Genomic DNA, 25,544 nt, shown 5'->3' on the forward strand with positions numbered 1-25,544 from the left:
TCTTAAATTTACAAGTGTTTTGTAAACAAAAAAGTGCTTACATTATTTATTATTTAGCTTTAAATCCTACTGTGTGTATATAAAATAAAATGTGAACATCAAATATGATCCATCAGGCTTTTGAAGAAGATTTGTCTATTCATCTCTCAATCATTGCATTGTTCTTTATTATGTTTTCACTCCCAAAATAAAAATTGAAGAGCTTTGAAAATTAAACTAAGCATTTAGTAGTTGGTGTGTGAATAGATATTAATATGCATTTTATGAAAGTAATCTGTTATAGTGTTAAACAGATCTCATTAATTTACATCCTAAGCCATCAGAATTTAATTCTTTCTGGCCATATAAATATACCAAATACCAAACTGCATATTTCTGGAGAGCGTCTGAATAAAACTGTGGTGTTTTCTCCCTCCATATTCTCACTTTATCATACCATATAAGGCATAAAAGCCTTACATATCAGATATAATACAAAACATTAAACACTATTTATGCTTAATGTTTTTTTAAGATAATAAACTACAATAAACTAAACAATATATTTTTTCAAGCTATATTGATTATGTCATGTTCTACAGGGTTAAACAGTTGTTATATTGTGTTAAAATAAATAATGATAATATGATCTTTAAAACAAATGAGGGATTCTTTTTTAATAATGAGATGTTTCACATTAACATGTACTGCACTGTAGGAATGACCCATATACTGTATAAAACAAGCCAAAATTAAAGAACAGGGTGAGGAAAATGCATGCAAGCTTGACATTTTATCTATCCTGCATTCAACAAGCGTGTCTGGAACATCCTTAACTCCTGCATTACATGTATTGCCACTGGGCTCCAGACGCATTGTCCTCAAAAACTGTGTGATGTGTGAACTGAGAGAAAAGCGAGGGCCACCACCAGGCCAACCTGAGGACTTTGGCTGCCCTTTCTATCTGTCATAGCCTCCAGAAATCACCTTGCCTTTCCCATAGCAGGAGACTGGAGGACATCCAACAACAGAACTGACTCAGTGCAGTGGCCAGGCTGAGGATATAGTAAACAGACACACTCATATGTATTGTTATGCCTGACTTGAATAACTTTCCGAGACCCTGTCATTCATTTTGTCCTCTGTAAAGGGCATTTTGTTTGAAATCTTAGTGTATCTTAAGGAGGACATCCTGGACTTTTCAGAGACACCAAATTTCCTATAGTTAAAAAAAAAGTGCTTTCAAATTAGGATAATGTTTTTTCTTCCTCCGTTTTTTTACATGATTTAATGTCTTCTTTATGTAATTATAATACATATTTTTGTGTTCACAAGAAAATGTAAAGAATAAAAAACATTTTTCTGGATATGTTATTTAACAAAAACTGGTGCTAAATTACTAATAAGCGAGTTTATTTAATTCATTAGTGCCTCTTCCATCCCTATGGCATATTATCCATGGGCCAAATGCAATGTTGCAATGGGGCAAGTACAATAAATAAAAGGACAGTTCTCATGCCAATTACTAATCTAAGGATTTTATGTGGCATTTACTGTACTTTCACTAAAAAATCTAAAAATATTTTAGAGGCCATATCTTTAAATCTCCTGGCTGCTTTCATTTGCTCAATTTTTCTTTACTTTAACATAAATGCATTATTTATTTGATATCCAGTGTTTAAAGATGAATTTCAATACATTTCATATAATTTGATGCTTTTCCATCTCATACCTGAACAAAAAAAAAAAAAATCTGATCTTTTGAAACTGTCCAAAAGCATTTTGAATAAGCTACCATACAGATGAAGCTTTGGTTTAAGCTTGAATGCTGAAAAAGCCTGTCATAGACTCTAATTTGAGTCAGGTGACATGGATATTAGATTCAGTGTGCCTTCAGGAGTTGTGTAAATTATTCATGGTCTTGTTGCTTAGACTTCATGGTCATGTTCCTGAATCCCGCTGGACCCCCGGACTTCTTAGAAGATGCTAATTTGACCACACAAGCATAAAAATATGCACACACATGCAGTTGCAGGAAATAAATCACATTAAAAACAGGTACAAGTTTAGAGTTTAAAAACAGTTCTTCCCTTTTATTTAAAGACTACAAATATGCAATAATGAAAATATGCACAATATGGACTTATTATTAGCACAGTCAGGAGATGTTCAGAAACTCTGTGGACATGTTAAAGTTGAAGTACAATGAGATCTTTCCTAACAGCTGAAGGACCATTTTTCAAATGAACTGTAGAAACAGAAAGAGACATAGCCTGTCTATAATATTTGGCCTTGATACTCTGCTTGTCCGAGTACGTGCTGTCTATTGTTTGCGGATATCCATACTGGGCCGGGGCCAGAGTATGAAGAGGACAAGCACCCCAACCATCTGTTCCTAAATCATCAGTGATAAACACTCCAATTAGGAAATGAGTGGGCTGCCATGATTCGCTGCTGAAGAATGAAACACATTTGTCATCTTAATGGTACACTCAGTAATTTTGATAAAGTTTAAAAAAATGTTTTGCTTAAAGAAATTAACATTAAACAAAAATGTCAATGAAAGGATATTTATTCTTAGACTTTCAGATATATTAGTTGCTTATTCTGCATGAATTAGATCTCCTCCAATGGGCTGCGCAATGTTTACATCATATGACCAGCCTTGCAAGGTAATTTTACTAACAATAACAATAATACTTTGTTTATACAGAGCTTTTAGCTAGAGCTCTTTACAGAGAATAGACATAGTAGCTACTAAGACTAAATGTTACAAGGACAAAGATACATTTATTTTTCTTTAAGTGACAGATATAAAGGCCAACAACACACTTGCAAAAAGAACATAGCCGACTACGCCACCTGGATTCTTAACTGAGACCCAGGACTCAACTTAACCTAATTCACTTGATAACTATTCCAACTGAGGGCTGGACATCAAAACCATTGGCACTCAAGAGGCATATCGAATTACAACATCTTATTTATTACCTATTATTTATTACCTACTTTATTACCTACTATTTAATTGCAAAAATATAAAAAAAATAAATAAATAAAAAAAAAAAAAAAAAATGGGAAGGGAGAATGCAGCGAGGTATTCAGTCAGAAAAAAACTGCCCTTTATATATGTTGTTGTTGTTTTTTGGCTAGTAGACGTTGTGAATGGCCGGTAACTTAATTTATTAGCCAAATTGTCTGGTGAGTGAAAAGGTTCATTTCAAACCCTGTTGCAGACCCTGGTATAGTAGCATGTACGGGCAGGTCAAGGCAACAGGTTTAGTTGGCGTTTCCCTGGGGGATGGGGGAGTATACCCACTTCTCCAGGCACCACTACACCACTGATTAAACTGGACCAAATATAAAACAGTAAATTTGAAATTTGTTAATTTAATTGATACATGATTGCTGATTACATCAGTTTGACCAGCTAGCTTCAAAGTAAAATGAAAAACCAAAACCCTGTAATGATTTTTCGGTAACTCTTGTTCATCATCTGCAAGTCGCCACAGGTCTGACTAACTCTATGCACATGATGTTTGGCAGCGAGAGGGTGACATCCGTTTAGAGATGTCCCTGAATGACATAGCGGGCTCGTGATGTCTCCTGGGGGTAGCAGATACCGTTAATGCTGATGATGACGGTTTAACACTCCAGCCCTGCAAACCTGTTACCAGAGGCATTCATTTACACATCTCCCACCCTTCTGCTTCCTTGAGCCAACCAGAATGTAATTAACAATGTAAATCATCAGCACCACTGAGGGATTCGTTAATTTAGGCAAGCATCGTTATTATGTTCCTGGTCTAATAGAAAAACAAGACAGTCCATGTGGACCTTTCCAAAGTCACTTTGCCAAAAACTCAAAGCTCATCATACAACCATATTATGAATCTGTACGAACGTTCCTCAGACCCAACACAGCTCTGTCATTTAATTAACATATCTTTTTTTTAGAAATGTATTTATTATTTTCTATGATAATACATCCAGATTTTCTTAAAAAAATGGATTTTCATATTTGAAGCGTTGTGAGTTCAACTTGTGCAACCAGTGTTAAGTGGATAATTTGAGGGAGTGTCAAACACTTGAAATGCTTTGTCATTCTGGATGTTAAAATATGTTCTCTAATCCCAACCTAATCTGCAAGAAAATTAGTCATTTAAAGGTTGGTTCTCAATTAAAAAAAAAAACAAAAAAAAAACATTTTGTTTCTGTGGTGCTTTCAACATCTCTCTTTTGAGATTTTAAAATTCACTCAGCAACAGCTCAACCAATGGTGTGAGTTTGGGGGCGGGGTTATCTGGTTGACCAATGGCAGGTAGAGGAGTGTTTTAGAAACATGTTTTTTAGAAACAATCATTGTTTAGTTATGTGAAATTACAGACTTCACATTTAACTTGTTTTCTTCAAATTAAATAAATGAATGTTAATAAATACATTGGATTCAGAGAATGAGAGTAATTTTAAGGGTCAGATTCAGTAGAAAAAGCACCTTAAGGTAAAACCTTCACATTCATTTTTTTTCAAGAGTATTTACTGCCACGTCTACGAGCTTCACGTATCTGCTTCAGGACATGGCTGTATAAGTTCATGGGGTTTAATCATGATGGTAGACTGATAGAATATTTATGATATTTGCATAGAACTTGAGCTAAATGAGGTGGCATGTTGAATTCACAGTAAACTTTCTTTCAAATCATGCTGTTTCAATAAGATAAGATTAAAAATAAGATTTCATTTCTATATTTTTAACTATGTTTTTGCTTGTTTGTTTGTGCTTTTTGATACCCATATTTGTCTTTTTGTCAAATTAAAACTGTTTTGAAACCTTCTACATTTATTTGATCGAAAATACAGTAAACAATAATATTGTGAAATGTTACTAATATTAAATTAACTGTTTTCTATTCTAATATATTTTAAATGCAATTTATTCCTGTGATGCAAGGCTGAATTTTCAGTATCATTACTTCAGTCTTCAGTGTCATATGATCCTTCAGAAATCGTTCTAATATGCGGATTTGCTGCTAAAGAAACATTTCTTATTATTATCAAAGCCAAAAACAGTTGTATGTACAGTTGTATATTTTTGTGGAAATTGTGATACTTTTGTTTTTTTACAATTCTTGTTCAAAATATATATAGCTTATCCGATGTCCCATTTTGTGCAGTCTTTGTGTGTCATCTTTGGACACTGGTGATTATGTATGTATGTATGATAATATAGCTCATTATTAATATAGCTTATTGGTTAAACTTACTGTGTTATAGCTGACCCCATGTGACGTTCCTCCAGACTCTCCTCTAGTTGCAAGGTCTTACTCTCCAGCTCTGTTAAAAATTAATCTATGATGTAGTTGTGAATTTAAATAATTGAGTAATATCTTTGAACTGCTAGTGCCATAATTCGGGAGCACTTCAGTTCACCCTTTCAGAGCGGTCCACTTTGGATTGCAGTCTCATCAGCATGCATCGCTCTTTGATTGCTGATTTCACACACCTTGCTGCCTTTGCCTTTTTTGCCATGAGTCACGGCAGCGCTTATCTAAAGATAAAGCTTGGGGTGAAAATACAGCACAAAAACCATCAGAAGAACATCCATTTCCATGTCAATAAAGCAGAGTAGAAAGGATGACCTTTTCGGCCAGAACCCATGAGAGCAATGCAGATACTGTTCTTTGTTCTGGGAGGTAAACACCCTAGGCAACACCCGTGGACCCAACAGCAAGAACGGTTTGGTTAATATTCACACCGTAGCTGAATTGGTGAATCAAGGGTCCATACTGCCGTGTAGGATGATTCACTATTAATCAAGGTCGCGCAGGAGGGCAGCGAGCCTGGAATCTCCATCTCGCCGGCGTTATTTGAGAAAAGGATGCGCGGGGCTGTTATTCTGAGTTTATGTGCGTGTAAAGTGCTAGGGGAGAGAGTTCATACTCAAGAATAAGTACTAATGTGACCCCCTGCCCACCTCAGGTCTAGTGCTTGGAGCAATCTGTTTCTGAATGCACGTAGCCCCCTAGGAAGAGGCTGTTTGAGGCAGATTGCTCGAGTTTGAGAAATACCACATGGAGTCGAGCAGAAAATAGCCTTGAATTGGAACCCCACAGATACTAGTTAGGCCTGACAGAACGCATCTCATATTGCACATTCACTGCTGCGTATTGTTTCGGTCTTGGATATTAGAGCATTGATGATAGCAGATGCAGCTGTGGTGATAAATAACTGTTAGAATAAATCTTCCCTAATAGCTTGATCCAAAAGCGTGTGACTCTTGGAACACCTTACAGAGAAGGTGCAGACGGCGGTTATTTGAAAATATGAAAATCCATCCTTTCTTCAGCGTCATGTACTGTAATCTTGCTTTGTAAATACAGAAAGACTAGTAGCTTATTCAAGCGTGCATCTAAATCATTTTCAGTCGTATGTGCTAAAAATGTTACAGGCCTCTTAAATTCTATAATTTGTTTTGTTTTTGGACTAGATCCAGGCTGGCAGACTTCCACATGAATTGCCAGACGACACTGCATTCAATAACAAGCTGTCCTAATGATAACTACCACGGTTGTCTGGTGTCCTACGTTGGACTCATTGGTGAGTGATTATGAGAAAAATCTGCTGCACGGCAATAATAAGAATTTGCAATTGCATTTTAATGGACTGACTTCTTGGAACATGTATTTTGCCTTCTTTAGCCGTTTGAATTAGTGATGCATCAGGAATTTTATTTAAAAAAAAGATAAAGAACAGGAGAACAGATGAAGGCAAGGGATATTCAAATGTTTTGAAGTCAATGACCCCAAATATAGCAATCCCCTTGGAGTCCCTTTTCCTAAAATTTAAAAGCCACTATAAATAAATTATATTGTTATATAAGTTATATTTCATACATAAATTATGTATTATATTTATATTGAAAAAAATAGTCTGATAAAGGCAACGTGTAAAATTGTTCAAAAAAAGATTGTCATAATACTAAATATACATATAATTTCTATCTTTCCAAATTTATAAATACTTCCACAAGTGCAAAGGACCAACACTATTTTACTAAGTAACAGATGAATTTGCAACAAAATTCAATACGATTTGTTTGGATACATGAATGTATTATTTTTTCCTAAGGCATAAAATTATTATTTTGAATTTTTTTTTGGCAATTTTCATGAAATAATCTGAAATAATTACTACTTCTGCTGTGTAAATTAGGCCTGCAAACCCTCAGAGAAAATTTTAAATTGCATCCTTTTAGTCTTTTACCTAAAATGAATCCTCGAGGGTTAAAAATCCAGTCGTGCTGTGAACAAACGGACCTCTAAAAGAGCGCAGACCAACAACCTCTGGCCATTACACTCAACAGCACAGACAGCCAAACAGCACATTATACTCCAGACAGCGAGATCTATAAACTAACATGTTCCCACCTAATGAATATTTATGAGAATCTCTACCCTTGGCCTTACAGGATCAGATGTGACTCCAAACTATGTGGATGCGAGCCACACCAACATCACCATTTCCCCTTGGTGTGGCTGTCGAGGCAGTGGAAATCACGAAGCAGAGTGCGAGTCCTTCCTCCGAGACTTCAGAGAGAACACTTGCTTGAGTGAGTGGAGATGAAACCTCACGTAACCTCACGGCCTGAACAGCCATCCTTATGGGCTTAACCTAAATAGCACATTAATGAGAAATGCTATGTCTTACGGGCATGTGATCTCATTTTCAGAGGGGCTTTTTTGCCACATGAAAATTTCGTGACTTTTCATGCATGTGTTTTTTTTTTTGCATGTGTGTGTGTGTGTGTGTTTTGGAGTGCAGGAAATGCTATCCAGACATTCGGTTATGGCACGGATGCGGGTCTAGTTCCCATCACTGAGACTCAGTCAGCAGTCCCATCAGTACGGACCAATCTGCAACCAGCTATCATCACCAAACATGTCATCAACTCAAATGATGTCAAGCAAATAGACAGTGCATGTGTTTTCTCCACATGCGCCAACCTTCAGGTAGGTTTGAAAAAGTCGTTCACTGCATTATGTTATATTACTAACCAGTGAATCCAAAGCTAAAAAATGAAGGAATTTAAAGATGGTGTTCCAATTTTTTTTATATTAACATTAAAATATTTTTTCCTATTCCAGTTTAACCTACATTCTCAAAAACAGGTACACGACTGTTACTAAGGCTTACTTATTTATACAGTATGTACACATTAGGTACTAATATGTAACATTGAACACTGTGTTAATTACATTTCACTGGAATTATTGTATTGGATTATTATACTCTACCCAAATTATTCTCTACCAATGCTAAAATTCTGTTAGTTGATGAGACAGATGGTCTCATCAGAGCCTGTACAGTTATGCACTGTGTGACAAGGACCAGGAAAGAGTAGCATCAGAACAAGATTTTAAATATGTGGCATATTTTTAGCTATTTGGTATTTGTGCTACACTTGCTTGGTGTAGAAGCAATTTTTTACTTGGAAATTGCTAGTACATTTCACAAATAATTACAAAGAAATGGCAAATAACAACTGAATTAAATGCGAAATCTTTAAGTAGACAGAGTATTTTCTTTTAAAGCATACGCCAATAATCATCTATTTACAATTTCAAAAGATCTTTTTTACAGAGTAGGGATGAATTTAGATCAATTGGGACACTTTTTGTTATTGAGGCTCTCTTTACTCCTATAGTTTCAATGGTAATTGGGCTAATTTTGATTGTCCAATGGGTTGGTTTGGTTACACAGACCTGGCAACCCTTATGCAAGTGGCACAGAAATTGCACAGTTCACTTTTAAAGTCATAAAACACATTCATTACACAATATTCTCCTGGAAACCCCTTTTTTGTAAGTGTAATGGGCAATAGTGCTAGTATTTCTGTAAGCCTATACATTCAATTTGGATAGTTCTGAATTGCCTTGAATGTCAAGATCAGCGCTAAAACATGTATCGCTGCTTTGTGCATGTATAAAAGCAAAACACATAAATTCCATTAAACTCCCCCTTAAAACTAGGCCAACCCTTGAGGACACCAACTATTACATTCATTAAACTAACTGAGGGAAGCAGAATTCCTCTTTGTGGTAAAATAATCATGTTTTACCTGAAGATATGCAGAGTGTCTAGTGGAAGGTAAAACACTTTTGTATAATTCAGTATGCAGGTGAATAATTCATAAACAGAGCATTTGTCAGCTCATGCAGAGGCCATTTAGAGCAGACCTGCAGCATGGCTGTCCACATCAACGAGGTCTGTAATACCTGAAAATCATGAAATATTGAGCCTTAATGCTCAAATGGAAGATTAAGTTTCGAATCTGACCCATGAAAATCCTGTCTCTATAGTCAGCTAGATAGGGTATGTTGATTGTTGCATTGATTTCAAGGATGCTAGTATGATTTGTCTTGCAAACAGGAAGCTATGTAATATATAATCCTATGTAAATGAGTGATGTCATCACAAACACTAATTCGTCAGCTAATTCACGTTTGAAAGGGCCTGCATTATAGATATACGACTTAGTGTGACCACTTCCATCCTATCGTGCCTCGCAGTTCTGTCCTAAGGATTCAGTTATAAGCCCCTGGGTACTGAAGAAAATGACTGTACTCTCTCATCCATGCTGAAACAAATTATAAAAAGTCTACAGACAGAAATATCATATAGTCGAGCAGAAAATAACTATTTCAATTCATGTCTCCACCTGTTGTAGGAGGCAACAGTCAATCTGTGAAAAGTAGTTATCTGACATGGCTGCTTGTATCTACTCGATTACTTGATGCGTTTACAATGTTGCGTTGAATGTTTTGAACTCGAGCTCGTCGTAAAGAATTTTAGCGTATGGAATGTGTTGATTGAATAAGCAGTCATACTCAAAAATGTCAAATCTCTGATTATGTGTGTGTATCTCATTGAAAATATTCAAGCTGTAAATAAAATGGGGAAAAAAACATCAATTTCCATAATAGTCAGTTCTTCACCTGATACATATACAGTATATATATCATGATTTGCTACTACTAATTCAATGTCAATTCAACTTGTAATGTCAATGTTAATTTGATGTCCGATACTGACGTCAACTGATGTTGATATGTTGTTTTTAGGTTGTGTAACCAAAATCCAATGTTAAGTCAACGTCAGATCGGTGTCAAATACTGACGTCAACCCGAATTTCACTCTCAATCATAATGTGATGTATATTAGAATAGTAATATGTACTCTTATGGTACTATTATGAATCCTTTAGCAGTAAAAGGGGTACAAAGGTGTTCCTTTGAAGCCCCAGTGACAAGCTGTTGCACACCAATTTTTTTTTTTTATCTTCTGAGAGTGCAATTTTAGCCAAAGTTCACTTTGGACATTTTAGGGTGGATATTGTCAGGCGTAACACATCAGATTTGGTTTGTTTCAAGATTGCTTTTACGTGATAATTGTGCTGGCTGAATCTCTGTTCAAATGCTATTCTACCCAAGGCTACATTTTATTTTGAAAAAGAAAATTGGTATAGTTGCATAAAAAGAAGGCATGTTTCTGTTGAATAGAATGACAATAGGTACTTTCACAAATGCAGGTCTTCCATAAATTTTAACTGCATTTTGTTGTGTTTAAAGGTCATGTGTGAACAGAACCAATTGTCCACATGAAGAAAAACGTTTGAAAAACATGATTATCTACATTGTGGAAAGAAATGTCTTGAAATTGGACAGGTGCTGAAACAAAAGAGCTGCTTTCTATCCAAACAGATGGATAAATAAACTGGAACTGCTCAAGATTCTATTAAATATGACAAAATACCAAGCCTTCTTCAGGAACAATGTATTTACAATGCTGAAAGCACATGACATCACAAAGTATAAGGGCATTTTGTTGCTTATGTTGCTACAAAGGAGTAGAGGGCACTTGGTTAAACTCGATTACAGTTGGTGGGTGAATATACAGGTGTTTTGTGTTGAAATATTGTGGGCAAAAAAAATGGCCACCACAACTGTTTAGCGAATTCGCCATGGAATATTTACAGATGGGTACAAAAGCAAATTCATGTTTTCTGAGATGAATCCATTTCCTGATGCAGCTGGGATTTGAATGCACTGTTAAATAGGGCACTGAAACTATCAGTTATTAATAATGCTTATTAATGTCACCCTCCTTATGAAGTTCTGAAGTCAGTGTTTTATTGTTAAAAAAGTGATTCCATGCTTTCTTTCTTACTGTTGCATTTTACAGCACTGCCTTCTGAACCATAAAACAGCTCAAAAACTTTTCATGTTCCTTGTGGGAAACACAAAGCTGACAACTTGAGCATGTTAAGTGTTTGCTTCAAGTGTTAGAATATATAATGCATTTATTCTGCTTCATAGCACGAGAAAAAAAAAAAACACCTGCTCAAAGCACCTTGATATTAGTGACATTTTGCACAGAAGTGACATGACTGGCCACATAATTTCCATCTTCAGTACAATCAACTGATTTCTGTCATTTACTGAGTATTTAAGGGTAAGGTTTGTCTGCACCCCCATCGGTCATTGGTCAGCCAAACAGACCTGCATGCCATTTTGTTGAGAGAATGTTGTTGTGCACTGAAAAAAGTGATACTTATTTTAAGGTAAGTGGTGGCAAACCATTTATTTTAGCTACATTTAAATTAACACATTTTGTTGATAGTTAGTCAACTAAATTTGTTTATTTAAATGTAGCTAAAATAAATTGATTGCAACCACTTACCTTAAAATAAGTATCACTTTTTTCATATGACATTGCTAAAAAGAACATTATTTTTTGTATTTGGTGTAATGCAATGTGTTTATGCAGTTTAAGGTTAAAAAAAACACATTACTTTCCACATACTGTACATTATGGTTGCTCCTCCATGCTTCGCCTTTCTGAAACGCGTCGATTTTTTACAAAGCTCATCGTTCTGAGAAGCGAAGAGTGCTCTGATTAGCCAGCTATCCAGTGCGTTGTGATTGGCCGAATACCTCAAGCGTGAGACGGAAATGTTACACCCCTTACCGTATTGTGATGTTGTGTCCCGGCACGATGACACAAAAACAATAAAACTCGTTATAAACAAGGCATTGGTTGCATCCAGTGGGGACATAATTACTGATTATAATGACTTATACTGTCTTTTAAACATCACCATATCTGCTTTTGTGATTGGAGAAACGACAAACAAGCACTACTCTACACTGCTCAAAACTCGCGTTTGAATCATCAGTGGCAAATTCTTTAAATAAGCACATGTACTTACAGGCTGTGAGTCAGTAGCGCCAGACTGTCCTTGCAAAATTGGAATTGCCCCACTTTATAGAAACTGCCTTTGTGCAAGCCAGCATTTTAGGCTACTCTTCCAGGTTCAGGAAATGGTCCTCCATAAAATGTGCTGCACACACTTTAATATTCGGGTTGAACTGTTCTGGAAGAGTGTTGTAAATACAACTTAACCACTGATTTCTAGTTGTGTCCTCTTTTGGAAGCCCAAACAAAGTACTTTTGCTTTCACAACGAAACGCAGCCTCTCCAGGACATGGTGCTGGCGGCAGCAACAATACTACAGTGAGAATAATAGTTCCTCCTTTCATTGCGTATACATTGCGTTGAGTCTTAAATTTTATATAGAATATCTCTTTGGTTTTGAGACTTTAGTCTTTGCAACTTCAGGGATCTTATCTATGCACAAACAGCTTGTAACACTCCAAAGAAAAAGGAAAACTTGGGTTTCACTATTTTGATGGTCCCTTATTTTGATGGTCACATTCTGTTGACTATAAGTAACATTTCACCTACATTTCTCTCATTTTCATTCTCTACATGTCTCATTCCCATTTCTACTAACTCACATTAGAGTGTTAGTAGAGCATTAGTAGACTGGTAGGGTTAGGGTTAGAATAAGTTGACTTGCAAAGTTACTTACAGTTAGTAGAGTATCTGTTGGGAGACCATCACAATAAAGAGTTAGCAGATATGAAGCAGACAGTCTACTAATACTCTAATGAGAGCTTGTTGACATGTAGTTGCAACATCACTTAGTGTCAACAGAAGGGACCATCAAAATGAAACTGCATCATATGACCCCTTTAAAAAAAATTTGTAAGCCACAGTTTATACTTTTCAGGGGAACTAAACTTCAGATGACAATTACAGTCTATTCATATTAAGCTATGTATTAGCTAAGTAACATTCAGCTTTAACATCCATACTACACAGTTCTAAGGCAGCTTAGTGTATGTATTTTTTTAAACCCAGGACTGAAATTATGTACAGTAGATTACGATGGAATGATGGACGGAGGGCAGCCATACACTATTAACACTGAACAGTACAGTATGCAGGTTATGGTCACATGATGCTAATAATATTATTTCTATTTTCACAGGACAGTGAGCAGAAGTGTTCTAACAGTTTTGAATGTGCTGATGAGGTAAGACACATTTCACCTGTACAATACATCATTACATAATTATGAAAGTTGTTCCTACCTTAAAACGTAATATTTCTCCACCCAGCAAACAAAGACCTTTCTCAGAACAATGGCTAAAATTAGCCAAGTGAACTAAGGTTCTCTTAAGTTATGAACAAGTGTTCGTCCAATAAGATCAATGGAATGTTCATTCAGAGTTATCTAGACTTTTCTAACGCTATCAATAATAATTTTTTTAAAAAAGTATAAATGTATAAATCGTTCATGGAACATTTAGATTTTTTTCTTTTTTTAATGACACTGCTTGAGAAAATTCAACAATATTTGTAAAATTATAAAATGTTTGCAAAACCTAAAACAAACAAACAACTTTGTGTTGTTTGAAACGTAAAGAAATTACATTTTCATAACTTAAAGGGAACATCAGCAAAATGTTGTTGCCTCTAATTGAAATGTTTTTTTCAATTTGATTGCCAATTATTTATTAGGTGTATCCAATGTCCTCAATATCACTTTCCATCTTTTAGTCTAACTTTAATGACATCATGCTCCAGGATGTGACTTCATTCAGGAAAACAACAGCAGAAACATTAGAATCAACAGTCATTGTCATTGAATAAGCATGTTAACAAATTCGAGTTAAGATTAATAAAGTTTAAGTGCCTGAGCTTTACAAGAGCACATTTAAGAAAGTCTCCTATACACTTTAAAGAAATACCACAAACACATTCATTTTTAAATATTAGTGAGTAGCGAGTAATTGGGAATGACCCATAATCTTAATACTTGAACTGAAAAAAGTTTGTAATATTTCCTCAGAATGTGCTGAACCCCAATATGGAGGGATCCATTGACTCGGTGGGCTCTCACCAGGCTGACAACAACAGAGCCAGACATTCATCTGTGATTTCAATCAGTGTTTCTGCCGCCACACTGACACTGGCCTTTGCACTGGTCAATCAGGTTCTGTAAACACAGCCTGACTCTACAACACTAGGAAGCATCTGATGGATTCTTCTGACCTCAATCAAAGAACTTCTCTAAAGTGACATTGATCTTTCTCTCTCTCTTAGTGTGTGTGTGTGTATGTGTGTATCACACGCCATCTTTAAAAACCAGTCGGAACAAAAAAAACAACAAATCCTTTGCAGGAGCTTCTAAAAGACTTGAAACACCACTGAAGAGAAAGTGAGGAACCACCGGCGGCTGACACTGAACAGGTAGAACTTCTACAAACGTCTTATTTTAGAAGGAAAGCAGCCCGCCGGGTTCTCCAATATCATGACAGATGGTTGATCGAGAGCAGGCTATAAAATGCAATCATGTGACCCATCGATGAACTCTCTGTATATTTACCTAGAGATATAGAGCATCCATTATAAAAACAAAACTTTTCGCTATCTCCCCTGCGCACATCAATACAATAGTGCTCACTGCTTCGATCATTACCAATAATTCCATGTAAATGTTTCTTTTGTTTGAAGAACAAAAATATGGATGAAATCTTGATTTGTGCCCTCAAATTGGTTTCTGGTGAACTATGTACAAGGGTTCATCTGTGACACGTTTGGATCCTCCAATCTAGCGAGATTTGGATCCTACTGCCCTGTGTACAATGTGTATAATGATGTTTGTAAGTATATGAGATTCTTTTTTTCCTGTTTTATCTCTAAAGAACCTTTAGCATGTGCTGGAAAGCTGAGCAACACGGGGAACTAGAACAAAAGCGGAGAGCTGTGTGAAACGTATCACCACGGAGAGCCGTCGGTGCCAATGATGTTCGTCTTAGGCTGTTATTATGTGTAATCATTTCATTCTTGCCAAAAGACTTGGATTATATTCAAAGAAAAATGCTCCAGGGAGAGCGGAACAAAAGATCCATTTGCGGAGAGGGTCAATTGTTGGTGTATTTTATAGTGTGCAATCTATCGTGTGGCCTTACTTTTTTGTCTTTGCTCTTTTCCTCTCTCTTATGTAATGGTTTCAGACCGTACCACTTGCAGAATACAGCCAAGACTGACTGATTTGATTTCAGATGTTCAAAAATAGCAGCTCCTATGACTCAAAAAGGTCTTGGTTCGTTTGTGATGCTTTAAAATGAGGCAAGACAGAGGCTCAAGAATGTGTCAGAAATATTTGTTTAAATCTGAATAAAAACATCCTAGTAAATGTCTCGAAGAGTTGTGACTTTAACAGCATCTATTGCAGAATTAAAATAGGTCTGAGTGATTATCTTGGAATAAGTTTTGAAACACTGTGTAACCTAATATTACATATTTAACAAAATCAAAAAAATCACAATTGACCCCGTTTAACATTATTCTAATGAAAAAAAAAGTTTTCATAGTCTGTTCATATAGAAAAGATAGAAATAGAAGAAACAGCCAGCTTGAGCTTTGCCTGAAATGTTCTGCTGATGTTTACAGCAGCCTTAGTTCTGGCAGTATTTTTCCATTCATGTATAGCAAAGGGATTTTTAAAAAAGTATTTGTTTAGAAGTTATAAGCCATCAACCAATGCAACCAGCTATGAGGTGATTCACAACATTACAAACTGTGATTTGAAACAAAAGTCTTAACTGGGGTAACAAATGTAATAAGGGAAAGAACATAATCCCATGAAACACTGCAAAAATTATAACAAAAACAGTGGATAAATATAAAACTGATAATTAAAAGATGTTGATTGAGTATATAAAAAAAAAAAAACTATAACTTACATTTATTGTAAAAGTTGTAGATTCTATTTTGAATAAACGTGGTTCTTTTTATATTTTTATTCATTAAATAAATCAAAGAAAAAAAATGTATCACAGGTTCCAAAACATTAAGCAGCACAGCAGTTTCAACATGAATAATAAATCAGCATATTAGAATGATTTCTGAAGGATCATGTGACACTGAAGACTGGAGTAACGGCTGATGAAAATTCAGCGCTGCGTCACAGAAAAAACAACTGCGATTGAGGTGTTCTGTTGTTGGATGTAATAATGAATATAGCAGTCATCATTTACTCCTAAATCTGAGCCGCTGAAGACACTGTGGATTACATTTGTTTTTGGTAATGCTCCGTGATCTACCTAAATGTTCGTGCAAATCATTCGTGATCCAGCTTCACCTACAGAAGAAGTGAGTATAAGGGTTTATGAATTTGTGCTAGATAGCAAGTTTCACAATGAATGGGGTTCATAGAAAAGAGTCTCTCAGGCCCTTTCCCAAATGGAACACTTCGTGTGCACTTCCGGTCTCACGGACTAACAATGGCCACTGCATGTGCGTGTCCGTTAAGACAATGACACCGTAGGGTGTCCCATTCCTCATTTGAGTGTTCAGAAGGGTCGCGAGCACCCTCTTTTAATGAAAACCTAACAAGTATATCAGCACAAACACCTCATACAAAAATTCACACATGCTGGTGGAGTGGTAATGATTTTGGATTTGTTTTGTAGCCACAGGAACTGGGGACTTCACAGTCATTGAGTCGACCATAAACTCCTCTGTATATCAAACTATTCTAGTCAGATGTGAGGACAGCTAAAGTGGGGCCAAAACTGGGTCATGCAACAGGACAATTATCCCAAGCACGCCAGAAAATCTACAACAGAATGGCTGAAAAGAAAATAATCAGGAGGTTGTAATAGCCCATTCAAAGTCCAGACCTTATCCTGACTCAAATGCTGTGGTGAGAGTTGTGCCAAAACAAATGCTTAAGGTCATCCACTCATTGGTTTGTCCATTCAACCATAACAGAGTTTGGTACGGTTGTTTGGTCCACACCCGAGTATGATTGCTGTATTCACACTTGCTCAAAAGATCCGCACCAAGGTGGGAAACAAACTTGAGTTCGATTCAATCGAACCAAACAAGACAACCTAAGTGTGCAAGTTGATTACTTACTTTTTAAATGAGTCTGTAACTCCAATACATTGTTCATTTAGACTGATTCACAAATGTGCACAAACATTGGTTGCATTTGGTCCGGCTCCATTCTGGAATGTAACACTCAGTCTTTTTGTGTTTTTTTATCCTGTTTTATTAAAAAAAAAATCCATCACTTTAAATGTAGATCTCATCATGTGTGAACAATTAAAATGTACTGGTAACACTTTACAATAAGGTTCATTAGTTAACATTACTTAACTACATTAGTTAACATGAACTAAGATTGAACAATAATTCTACAGCATTTATTAATCTTAGTTAATGTTAGTTTAAGCATTTACTAATACATTATTAAAATCACAAGTTGTGCTTTGCTAACATTAGTTAATGCACTGTGAACTAACAATGAACAACTGTATTTAATTAACTAACATTAACAAAGATTACTAAATAGTGTACTATATGTGCTGATCATTGTTTGTTCATGTTAGTTAACACATTAACTAATGTTAACAAATGACACCTTATTGTAAAGTGTTACCAATGTACTAAATGTTGCTTGTTTTGGAAGAAACCAAGTCTGATCAGATTTTTTCCCCAAAAGACTGTCACTCCATAAAAACATAGTAAACAGCTGTGAGAAGCACCGCTGCTCCACAGAAATCAGCTCAAGGTCTGATGATAATCCTTTGTAGTTACAAATGGAATCAACACACAAACACATGGACGTTGTTGCTGCAAGATGTTTGCCGTCAAAGTGCCTGCCAGCTTTGGCAATTGAGCTGCTTTTACTATTTTATGATGCTACGGCTTATCTGCTGCTGGAGCTTCATGGGTTATTTTTCTCCATAAGATCATTAATGCATTTTAACCTACTCATTTTATTCAAAGTGACAGAAAAAAAATACTCAAAGATGCTTGGCCAACACATTGCAAGCACACTCTTGTTGACAGTGACAACAGCCGCTCACAGAGTAAATGTCACAATTTTGATGTTTCAAGTTGCCAGCGCAGACTTTAATCATTAGACTGCATGAGGACAAACTCAAGTATAATATATACCATGAGATACTGCATTTATCTATTTCCTGTTTGCCATCTTGATGTCCTTCATCAGTGAGTCTCCATCTGCTCCACTTCCCCCATCATCTAACTATCATGTGTCTAACTCTCTTCACTAATTTGTCTCAAATCGTGACAGCTAATTAATATGTTCTACAGCCCCACATATGCTGTTCAACTGCAAGGGCAGTTTAAAACAGCAAAACAATGCATTCATTTTCTCATTTGAGACAGTTTTCATTACATATTACATCTTTAACATAATTTGAGTAAAGCATTATAAATTATAGATTTGAAAAAATAGATTTTGAATCACACATTTGTATAGAATAAACGTAGAAAGATTTAAGCGTAAAACTCCTTACAAAAAAAAGAATGCTCATTTTTGACAGTCCAGTGAGATCTCTAATAAAAACATATACAGTATTGTCATAAAAACTGTTTGTATGCATAGAAAATGGAAACCCATAATACTCTTCCTCAACTTCCTGTGCAAACCTGCCTTCCATCTGATGTAATCACTTAAGTATAGTCATATGCAGGTATGTGTGAACTCATCCATTTAGCTTCCATTCAGCCACAAGCACTGCCTGCGGCCTTCTGAGAGTTCATCATGCCTGCTGGTTAACACCGGCTGAAATTTGCATTGCATAATAAAGTGCCAAATAAAGAAGTGCTTATAGTATGCAAAAGAATAGCAAACATGTCAAATAATAGCACTGTGGTATTAATGCAAGACGTGATATTAATATGCAATAATTTTACAGGTAAAGTAATATGGCTTTAACATTTAAATTTATGGACTAGTTAGCTAGTCACATTGGAAATACAGCACAGTATTTTTAAAAATATATAGTATATTATTAAAATGAAGAGTTACTATGGTCAATGAACTCAATACCTACGGAACCCAATGAGGTATGGGATAGCATACTGTATCTTTAGATGTTTGAAAACTTCTGAGGTGAAAGATGCATAATTGTTCACTTAAATGACATTAAAAAAATGAGACAGTAAATTATGGATGGGTCAACTCATCAAGTTCAACTTTAAGTGCCTAACTGCTCCCACAATGTTGATACTTGAGTCTCACTTAGAGGCAGTTCACCAAAAATGAAAAATCAGTCATCACTTACTCACACTCATGTCATTCCATATTTTTATGTCTTCATTCTGTGAAATGTAGGATGACAGTTTGCAAAACATTTTAGACTTCACAGCAAGACGCTCCCCAATCTTCAAATGCTGTCCAGATCAGTTATAAAGTCTGATTTTCTGGCTTCTTCTCTAAAAACCAACTCTCTGATTTTCATCTGAAATTTAAGTTGCTCAAGATTAATCTAATACAACTCCAGATGACACAATCCTATTGTTACTGTTTGGTTTCTGCTTAGTTTCCTGTTTGCTTTTGTTCCGGTTTTTCTCATCAGTTCCTTGTTAGTTCATTCATTCTCATCACCTGTGTTTAATTAATTATCTTGTTTCCTCGTTTGGTTGATCCCTTTATAAGACCTCAGTTCTCCTTATGTGTTTTGTCAGATCTTAATGTTGAATAATGGTAAAGTGTGTTGAAGCTTAATAAAAATACTCCTTTTCGTCCATTCCTTGTCGTGCACAATTCTTCTACAACCACGTACCGTAACACCTATAGGTTCTAACTAGTGCTGTCAAACAATTAATCATGAGGTTTTTTTAACATAATATATGTGTGTACTGTGTATATTTATTATATATATATATATATATATATATATATATATATATATATATATATATATATATATAAAAATACACACACATACAGTATACAGTCATGGCCAAAAATATTGGCACCCTTGGTAAATATGATCAAAGAAGGCTGTGAAAATTAATCTGCAGTGTTAATCCTTTTGATCTTTTATTTAAAAAAAAAAAAAATCACAAAAATCTAACCTTTCATTGGATAATAAGAATTTAAAATGGGGGGAAATATCATTATGAAATGTTTTTCTCTAATACACATTGGCCACAATTAAAGGCACCCTTTTATTCAGTACTTTTTTGAAACCTCCATTTGCCAGTTAACAGCTCTAAATTTTCTCCTATAATGCCTGATGAGGTTAGAGAACATCTGACAAGAGATCAGGGACTCTTCCTTCATCCAGAATCACTCCAGACCCTTTAGATTCCCAGCTCCATGTTGGTGCTTCATCTCTTCAGTTCATCTCACTCATTTTCTACAGGGTTCAGGTCAGAGGACTGGAATGGCCATAGCAGAAGCTTGGTTTTGTGCTCAGTGACCCATTTTTGTGTTGCTTTTGAGGTTTGTGTTTGGATTATTGTACGGTTGGAAGATCCAAACATGGCCCATTATAAGATTTCTAACAGAGTCAGTCACTATTGATTTTTTTATCTGTTGGTATTTGATAGAATCCATGATGCCATGTGTCTAAACAAGATGTCCAGGACCTCCAGCAGAAATATAGTCCCACAACATCATAAATACAGCAGTATATTTAATTGTACACATGGGGTACTTTTTATCCCTGTGTTCACCAAACCCATCTTGAGTGTTTACTGCTAAAAAGCTCATTTTTTTTAGTTTCACCTGACCATAGAAGCCAGTTCCATTTGAAGTTCCAGTCATGTCTGATAACTGAATATGCTGGAGTTTGTTTTTGGATGAGCTAGGAGAATTTTTCTTGAAACCCTCCCAAACAACATGTGGTGAAGTAGGTGCTTGACAATTTTTAAAGGTTTTCTGACCCAAGACTCAACTATTTTCTGCAATTCTCCAGCTGTGGTCCTTGGAGAGTCTTTAGCCACTCAAACTCTCCTTCTCACCGTCCATTAGGGTGATACAGACACATGTCCTCTTCCAGGCAGTTTCGTTACATTTTATGTTGATTGGAAAGTTTTAATTATTGCCCTGATGATGGAAATGGGAATTTTCACTACTCTTTTCTTAAAGCCACTTCACTAATTTGTGAAGCTCAATTATCTTTTGCTGCACATCAGAAATATATTCTTTGGTTTTTCTCATTGTGATGGATGATTAAGGGAATTTGGGCTTTGTTTTCCCTTCTATTTATATTTCTGTGAAACAGGAAGCCATGGCTGGGTAATTCCATGTTCAAAAGTGAGTGTTCAAAATTGTGAATATGAATGGGAATATACTTCAGACAGAGATATTTTACTCATAAGAATTTCTAGTGGTGCCAATAATTGTGTCCAACGTGTATTTGAGAAAAACATTTATTTCATATTGATATTTCCCCCCATTTTACATTCTTATTATCCAATGAAAGGTTAGCTTTTTGTGATGTTTTTTAAATAAAAGATCAAAAGGATTAACAAAATTTTAATTTCCACAGCCTTCTTTGATCATATTTACCAAGGGTGCCAATATTTTTGGCCATGACTGTATATTTTGAACATATTTACATGTATTTACATTATAGATAAACAATTTATATTATAGATAAACATATTTACTATATAAATGTATGTATATTTTTCTTATCATTTATCCTATCATTATACACATGGTACAGCTGATTGGTTTCTTTTCACATGAGCTTTCGGCTCAGCATTCACATACTTGGCTAGAGCTTGTAGCAGTTACAGTGTGCTTCAGAACCCCCCCCACCCACCCACCCACAACTTAACTAGATCTGCTATGGGGTGATTTTATATTTGTGCGGTATGAGCAGTCTTTCTTACATGCTCACAGCAGCATGTCTGTGGATGTATTGGCAGTAGTAAGTCTCAGTACTTGCTCTGCTGTAGCAGCTTAGCAGATCTATTCCAGCAAGACCAAACACATTTAACACTGACATGTATATTACCATGCTAAACTCTCCCGAGATTTGACAGAAATCATTTTAAAACAATATGACACTTGCAATTGTGCTGATGTTCAATAATCTTGCTTGAGTGAATTTGCTTAGGTAGCTTTTTGATATTACTTTAAAATAGCTGTGAAAAATAATTGAAATACATTGCTTAAAGGGGTCATGACCCACCTTTTTTATTGTTTTGTACTGTACTCTGAGGTCCACTTATAATGTTGTCAAGATTTTTGCATTAAAAAAAAAAAACATAATTTAGAAGTATCAGTCTATTTTCTGTCCTGTTTTTAACCCCCTCATCAAAATGCTCCATTTGAATAGGCACGACAAATTGTAGACTCGGAAGTAAACACTGCTTTGATTGGCTAACAGTTGTGTATGGTTGAATGCATAAATACTCAGTACATATCATATGATATGATCTGAAGAGACAAAGCAATAGTGACCACATAATAAAAACAGTTACTCACACTTATGTGTTGCAACATTACTGTTGGATCCGCAGCACAGTTGGCACAGCATCATCTTTTAGTTTCAGTCTTTTTGAAAAACCTGCATCGAATTGTGACTTGTTTGTAAATTAATTCATGGATGAATGAATCTGAAATTAAATGAATCTGAAAATGAAGTGCACAAAGGACAGAGTTCTTACTGATGTGGTTTGGAACTTCATTAAAAATAAAATTCACTCTTTCCTAACGTTGGGATCAGAAGGAAGGCAATGAAAAGGCTGTTCTTCCACTTGGCACTGCACAGTGTCTTGTCTTCAGAGTCATCTTTATCGTTTGGTTTTTATATGTCTCTTATGTGTCAAAATATCAAGTGAATTTTTATTTCTCTGTTCATGACCCTTTTAAGTTACTTTTGCTTAAATGATGATATCTTTCAAGTTCAAGTTCAAGTTCAAGTTCAAGTTGAGCTTTATTGTCATTCCGCTACATGTGGGGACATGCAGTGGAACGAAATGTCGTGTCTCGCAGGACCACGGTGCTACATAAATACAGACATACAACAATGAAGTAAGAAAAAATACTATAAACCTATACACTACTAACAGATTTAACTATAAGTATACTATATATAAGTATTTACCCTATACAAACTAAAAGAATAAAGGATAAAAAATACAACTATACGAATGCTTCACATAAATATTATCCTATACAAACTAAAAAATAGAAGACAAAATTTAGTATTAGAATTTAGTATTCAGAGATACTAAATTAGTATTAGTGTTAATTTAGCACAGCTACACTCCATTCTGTCTCAAATTGCTAAGAAACGAGAACACAGGGATTATAGTAATTGTCTAATCCATGCAGTAGAGCTATCTTGAAAACCTGAGGGAGTTCAGACAGACAAAAGTGGCTGATTAGAGAATATATGCTCTGAGGCTAAGATGTGGTGTCAACTACTGCCAGATTTTGGGGCTACTGACACCAGGTGCTCAGGGGAAAATTAAGTGATCATTTTCAAAACAATATAAATTTTCAAATCTGCTTTTACGAGTTGATCCATGATTAAATGACATTACACGTTTTATTTTAAAAAGAATCCTGATCAGAAGCATTATTTAGAGACTGATTTCCACAGGTAATATTGTAAAGTTATAGAAATGCTATCTTAGATTCTTTATTTTGTTATCTGAGCAAATGGGAACTCAAATTATATTTGTTGTCATTTCTGTTCACCGCTTTAGAAGTTTACTGACTATTGTCGCTTCTGAGAACCTCAGAAATATGAAAAGCGTTCACTGAAATCGATTGCTAGTCAAGTCCCTCAATTGGTGTGCAAAGCATTTGAGCTACTACTTAAGTAGAGCACCCTAAATCAAAACAGAGCGAAGATTTCATGACCATTAGGATGCTGCCTTGAGATTTTAGGCAGCGAGGCGGCACACTTTTCATTAGGATGGAACTGTACTCTGGCTTTTGGTCAAAATTGCGGCATATTTCAATGAAAGCACCCCATTTAAATAACTACGTGAACATTTCTGTCACTTTTAAATTGGAGTCCCAGAGTGCTGAATTCTCAAACAATATTATATTAGGTGCTCTATTATGGAGACGTGAAACATGCATGCGGCAAATAAAGCTGATACAAAAGGTGACATTGAGGAAGAACTCAATAGGCTGGAAATTAGCCAGCTCAGTGGGCAGATGGGCTTTTGACAGAAATATTGAGTCCCAGCAGTCTGAAATGGGTGGACCAGAATAAGCAAAACTACAGAAAAAGAGCAGCAAATGCAGAAAATCAAATCAACAGCTGACAGGTCTGCCATCCTCAGGGAAGGACGACATACACAAACATTATCTGAGCGGGTGGGTGGGAAAACGCTAAAATAGTCCATGATAGAGATATGCTGTCTGCATGACAGAGATATGCACATTGCTCTGACAGGTCAGTAAAAGCTCAATTCTAGAAGTGCACTGGGAGACCAAAGGTGCCTTGGGGAATGACGGCAGTAATTATCATCATGGCACGGCACCGTTTTATAGCAGAGATGGATATGTCAAGAAAGATCTCTACAAAAAAAAAGAGGGTCTCAACCTTCCAGCAGCGCCAAATGGCAGCTTCACAGCAATCTTCACAAGAGGAAGTGTCGACTGAAAGACTGTAAAAGGACTGAAAGAGAGGTTTGATATACCCGCTTGATTCCAGAGGATAAAAAGGCGCCGTGAACCAAGAATGACTAAAACATGACACATACATCTTTATTCTTGACTCACACGATGCTTATTCATTAGCTATGCTCTGATTGGTCATTCAGATCATATGTTACAGACTGTATTAGACGTCATTGTGAAAAAGAGGGAATGACAAACACATAAAAAACAGCTGTGTGGTGCAGACATGACTTCACTGTGAAACTGATAATAGGCTGTGTACATAAGGCTCTTTAGTACGAAATGGGCATTGAGAAAATGTGACACGAAAGAAGCCCATGGTATATGCAGAATCATTTAATTGCAATTAAGTGTGTGATCTCACAGTTCTACAAAACATCTTTAATTTGCGAACTAACACATATCTAGACCTATTCTCGGTTTATGTGTTAACCTAATCTTATATTATATTGATTCTCAGGTGAATTGCTTCAGATTTTATTTATGGAATAAGTGGTAACATAATACCAATTCTTTTCTTTCTTTCTTGGAACCTATGATACTTTTTTCAAGATTCTCTGATGAATAAAAAGTTTAAAAGAACAGCATTTATTTAAAACCGAAATCTCTTGTTACAATATACACTACTGGTCAAAAGTTTGGGGATAGTACTTTGTTTCTTTCTTTTTTTTAAGAAATTAATACTTTTATTCAACAAGGATGTGTTAAATTGATAAAAAAGTGATAG

The 25,544-nt window shown here is 35.6% G+C and overlaps 1 protein-coding gene across 1 annotated transcript in view; it reads left to right on the forward strand.

Annotated features, from left to right (window-relative positions):
* Positions 1-15,590, forward strand: part of LOC306865896 (GDNF family receptor alpha-2-like) — a 53,895-nt gene extending 38,305 nt beyond the window's left edge. The window contains exons 5-9 of the mRNA XM_079410722.1: positions 6,467-6,576; positions 7,448-7,588; positions 7,801-7,988; positions 13,373-13,417; positions 14,237-15,590. Coding sequence (XP_079266848.1) covers positions 6,467-6,576; positions 7,448-7,588; positions 7,801-7,988; positions 13,373-13,417; positions 14,237-14,389 — 637 coding nt within the window. The 3' untranslated portion in view covers positions 14,390-15,590. The remainder of the gene's footprint in view (positions 1-6,466; positions 6,577-7,447; positions 7,589-7,800; positions 7,989-13,372; positions 13,418-14,236) is intronic.
* The last annotated feature ends 9,954 nt before the right edge of the window (positions 15,591-25,544 follow it).

Source organism: Barbus barbus (assembly GCF_936440315.1).
Source record: "Barbus barbus genome assembly, chromosome: 47".
Lineage (NCBI taxonomy): Eukaryota > Metazoa > Chordata > Actinopteri > Cypriniformes > Cyprinidae > Barbus > Barbus barbus.